This window comes from Montipora foliosa, chromosome 9 (assembly GCF_036669935.1).
Source record: "Montipora foliosa isolate CH-2021 chromosome 9, ASM3666993v2, whole genome shotgun sequence".
Classification (NCBI taxonomy): domain Eukaryota; kingdom Metazoa; phylum Cnidaria; class Anthozoa; order Scleractinia; family Acroporidae; genus Montipora; species Montipora foliosa.
This window is the reverse complement of record NC_090877.1, coordinates 38788459-38793458: the sequence shown is the minus strand read 5'-3', so window position 1 is coordinate 38793458 and position 5000 is coordinate 38788459. Positions and strand designations below refer to the sequence as shown.

The 5000-nt window shown below is 37.5% G+C and overlaps 1 protein-coding gene across 3 annotated transcripts in view; it reads left to right on the top strand.

Moving 5' to 3' along the window:
* LOC137970981 (leucine-rich repeat and IQ domain-containing protein 1-like) overlaps positions 1 to 5000 on the top strand; it is a 34036-nt gene that overhangs the window by 9743 nt on the left and 19293 nt on the right. For all 3 annotated transcript variants that reach the window (XM_068817673.1, XM_068817672.1, XM_068817671.1), the window contains exons 7-9: positions 2133 to 2195; positions 2872 to 2948; positions 4206 to 5000. The exon at positions 4206 to 5000 is cut by the window's right edge and continues 198 nt beyond it. In XM_068817673.1, the coding sequence (XP_068673774.1) occupies positions 2133 to 2195; positions 2872 to 2948; positions 4206 to 5000 (935 nt within the window). The remainder of the gene's footprint in view (positions 1 to 2132; positions 2196 to 2871; positions 2949 to 4205) is intronic.

The following is a 5000-nucleotide window of genomic DNA, read 5'->3' as shown; positions in this document are numbered from 1 at the left end:
GTAGTATTGCCTCTGAAAATGCAGAAAAGTGATCCAGTATTTTTCAATCTGGTAAACCCAACCTCAAACTACTCAGGCAAGTGGTTTCTCTTCTCTTCTCAGGATATACAAGTCATGTCTGGGGGTGGACTCCTTTTATTCCTTGTATTCTTGGGGGGTTGCTGCTCATGCTGCAATGCCTACCAGTACAGTGTAACTGAGAAAAGCTCTTTGTGTTTGTGCTCGTCTTTGAGGAAGTACCACATTTCACCAACTACGTTAAGTTTATTTCCAATTAAGCTGTTCTTTATGTGACATTGCCTTTTTTCTGCCACCGGCTAGGTTGGTGTTCAGTTCTAGGGTTTCCAAGGATATATCCCTTGCCCTGTAGTGCATCAGGCTACCTGCACTGCACTTGTAACACGAGCCTGAAAATCTCACCCTTTAATTTTAATGCTGCTATTAATGGTCATTTCAAGACTTGCATGTAGCAATTTTCTCCCTGCAGTTCAAATATAGTAATTTAAGGGCTCCAGGCCTGTAGAGAATAATTATAAGTGATCTACATGTACATTGTATATATAGTATTTTTGGCTGGATTTCTTTTGGTTTCCTAGAATTAGTGTATGCAAAAAGCTCCGTTTTTCTTGGCAGCATTGTGTGATTGTTCACCTCGACATACTGATTTTGTACATGTAATTTGATCACTGCAGAAGTACTGCATGTGACCCTCCATGGGAAAACAGCACGGTCCTAACACATTCGCATGGTACTTGTCTAACATGCTTAGTGTATGCATATGCAAGAAAAAAAAAACAAAGAAGTGGAGTAGCGTGTTTGTGCCTTTTGTTAATGGTCTGTTTAATAACCTCAGTAGACCTTTGTGTTTTAACATGCAAGTTTAACACAGTAAATTCGCTTGTCCTTGAAACGGTAGCCCTGTGCTTTTTCTTCAAACACGATTTGGTCATTGACCGAAAGCAGAGTAGTTTACTGCTGTTTATTATACAGCACACTGTAAACAAGATGTAATGTAAGATTAATTAATCGAAGATCATGAAATTCGTTCTGTATGCTTACTTGATAAATTTGTCAACAATTGGAGGTGGAATGTACACAGTCAACTTGTGTATTAAGCAGAATGATGTTCATATCCAACATCAGCAGCATCTTCTGTTAGCTGTTTGTCACTGATTGTTTGTACATGTAACTGAGAAAAGCCCTAAAGTGTTTGTAGTTAGAGGAAGTACTTCACCAAGTTTTTTGCCATCAAGCTGTTCTTTATGCGACATTGCATTTTTCTGTACTGTACATGTACAGTACACTGTAACTGCACTGCCCTGGTAACACAGTGGTCAGAGCCTAAATAGTTCACCCTTTCATTTCAGTGCTGCTGCGATTCATGATCATTTCAAAACTTAGCTCTCTCTCTCTAGTTCAAAGAGTAATTATTTATTGTGAGCTTACAGTACAAAGTGACCAGCTCGCAGTTTAATAGCTTGATGGCCCAAATTATTGAGAAGGACTGCACCAGTATGGCAGAGGTCAGGGTTGTAATTTCTGAAATGTGCAGGCATTTTGCTGCTTCTAATTAAAAACACATACATGTAGCTGTGATGATCCCTGCTGACTACATGTATCAAAACCAGTTCCCAAGCTCATCAATTTGGGAGAAGGTTATTCTGGAGTTGTGGCAAGTTCCCGATTTGTACCATTACAATGTTGCAGGAGCAGTTGTGGCTCAGTTGGCTAGTGCGCGGCATTCGGAGCAAGGGGTCCCCAGTTCGATCCTCGGTGACTTAAACGTCTGTTTTGACTTTCCTCTGATCCGTGTAGCTATAGCTTTAAATACCCGTAAAACGGAGCACTGACAGAGGGAGGGAGATAAAGGGCGCACCGTCGGCTTCCATCGATACCAGCCTCATAGCTGAAGGAACTACCGATGTTAAATAAAGTGATTTTACCTTTTAATAGTAAACTTACTGTATTTGTTACTGCTGTATTTGGTAATCTCTTAACTCATTGACTCGTGGGGGTTCCCCATTGGCGAGTAAAATCGTCCGGCGTTAGACAGAGTAAAATACTAAGTATGGCCAGTTCGTGCTAGCTTGGGAGTCAAAGAGTTAATTAATTGAGGGTCTTTTGTCAAACAGATTGAGATAAGGGCAATAGAGGAAGAGAAGAAGAAACAAAATGAGGCATTTATTGAAGCGCAGGTACTTAATTTAAGGCAAAGGAATTTAAAATCATTTAATATTGCTAAATAGAATTTTACTGGTTTTCCATTTTACATAGATGGTTTTCACGTGACGTCACAGCAGCCATGTTGGCGCACAGTTCACAATAGAGAAAAAAGTATTTTGGGAGTTTGACTCTACAATGTATCTAATTATATTACAATGCAAAATGTGAACCATAATTTGCTTTTGTTTTGTGCACCAACATGGCCGTCTCATCACGTGACTGAAAATCATCTATAAATGCAAATTATGTTACATTGTGTAAATGTGGTATAATTATAATAAACGTTTTCGAGGGAACGGTAGGGTACAATTAAGAGTGGAGTGCCTCAAGTTTGCTTCCTGGACTTGGTGTCATATTTGAGTAGAGTTGTTTTGGCTGTCACTTCTTCTTAATTAATTAATTTCTTAATTCCTTATATGCACCATACAGCACAGCTGTACATGTAGTTCCTTCAGCCTTAATGTACATACTTTCATCTTTCCTGCTACATCTGGATGCTACTCATGAAATAGCCTTCTCCTGCACCTGCCCAGTCTTTGAGTTTCCTGTTTGCACTTGATCTACTCTGCCCTTAGAACATGTTCTTGTTCTTGTAGTCTAATAAACTTGATAAAATAATAACGTGACTTAACATTTTTTCAAATGCAGCAAAAAGAAGCGCAATATCAACAGATGAAAAGAGTCCATGCAGCTACCAAGATACAAAAGTTTTATCAAGGATATAGGTATTTAGAAAACAGTCCTAAGAAAATACGCGCGCTGATTGGTTAAAAATCGTGTTTCTATAACTCGATGGAGACACAGAACTAGCACGAGCTGTTGACGTAGTGATGGCGCGAGCAAAGAGAATTTACATTTTGATGATTAGAGTTAACAACTTGTTTTCCTTTTTCTCGTCGCATTGTTTTTTTAAAAGAAATAGAAAACATGTACTCCGTGTTTCTATCGAGTTATAGAAACACGAGTGAAAGTTTGGGAGAACTCGAAAAAGCTGTGGAAACACTCGCTTGCCGCTCGTATTCCTACAGCATTTCTCGTTCTCCCAAACTTTCACTCGTGTTTCTATAACTCGATAGAAACACGGTACATGTTTTCTATTTCTTAAATAATGTACATTAATAATTAATAAATACCTTGCCAAGTTCGACTTTCATACTGCAAGTTGCGGACCAATTTTCTTTTCTGTTGATAAATCAATTGGGGAAAATGAGAATCTGTAAGATAATACGTACAGTACAGACACAGAAAACGAAGCTAGACATGTTAAATATAAGTACATCTCTCTGGGTAATACAATGTAAGGTGCGTGGGAAAGGAAACCAAACATTCAACTGCCCAAATGGTTTGCATGTGTAAAATCTGAAAATCGGAAAATTAATAAATCTCATTGGCTTTTTGAATAGTTCCTTGTAAAATTCAAACAGTTTATTTGACGTAAACAACATGAAAAACTTGCTAGAAATTTTTCATCAAACTTAACATTTTGGTGGGCTGTACTGTAGAATACAGCCCACTAAATTAGCCAATTATACCGTAAATACTGCCAGAGATCATTCGATAACGAAAGAACCATTAAGGTCAAGACAGGACAACTCTACTGTAAAATATATAAAAGAAACTTCACCAATTGACGAATTTAAAGTCTAATATTAATTTTTTATTGTTGTTTTCTAGTATGTGTATTAGTTAAATTGTGAAGTTTCTGGTGAAAATATCATGCTGTATTAGAAACTTGATCAATCAAATCACAACTCCCAATTAATGGCTGTTTTATCAGAATTCTTAAGTGTTCAAATGAAATGCGGGCATGTATTATTTTCTAAAATAGAGCTCAATATTACTTCTTGAAGATTAGACACTGACATCGCATCTGTTTGTTTGTTTAGGGGCACATTGTGAAAAATAAGACTCCATATCTCCCTTTAATTTACAGAATTGGTTACCACAGTTTTCTTAGAATAATATTACCATTTCAATTTTAGGGTACGAAAACAGTACCGACCTCTGCTTGAAGCCAGAAAGCAGGAGAGAATGAAGAAGAGACAAGAAGAGTTAGATCGTATTGAAAGAGTGGAAAGGAAATTGAGAGAGGATGCTGCAAGAAAGAAGCTCGAGGATGAAAAAAAGAGGCAAGACGAAGAAGCTGAGAAAGCGAGAAAACGGGAGGAAGAGAAAAGGGCTAAAGAAGAGGAAAAACGAAAGAGGAAGGAAGAGGAAAAGCAGAGAAAAGTTGAGGAAGAGAAAAGAATTAGAGAAGAGGAAAAGCAAAAGAAAGAAGAAGCAGAAGAGAAACAGAGAAAGTTGGAATTAGAGAAAAGAATTAAAGAAGAGGAAAAGCAAAAGAAAGAAGAAGAAGCCAAACAGAGAAAGTTTCTGGAAGAGAAAAGAATTAGAGAAGAGAAACAACGGGAAAAGGAAGAAGAGGAGAAGAGGAAAGTTCTGGACGAGGAAAGGAAACAAAGAGAGATAGACGACAAGCTTAAAGAAGCTGAAAGAAAGAGAAAAATGGAAGAGGAAAAAAAGAAAGCAGACGAAGAGCTAAGGGGAAAACAAGAAGAAAAAAAACTCAAAGAAGAACAAATAATCAGCAAGGAGGAGGCGAAAAGAAAGTTTGAAGAAGATAGTGGAAGAAAGGAAGAAGAAAACAAACAAAAGGAGTTTGAAGTGACAGAAAGAGAAGTGGGAGAACAGAACGAAGAAAAGAGAAACAAGAGAGAGGAAGAGATACTGAAACAAAAAGACGTAGACGAAAGAATAATTGTAGAACAAGAGAATAA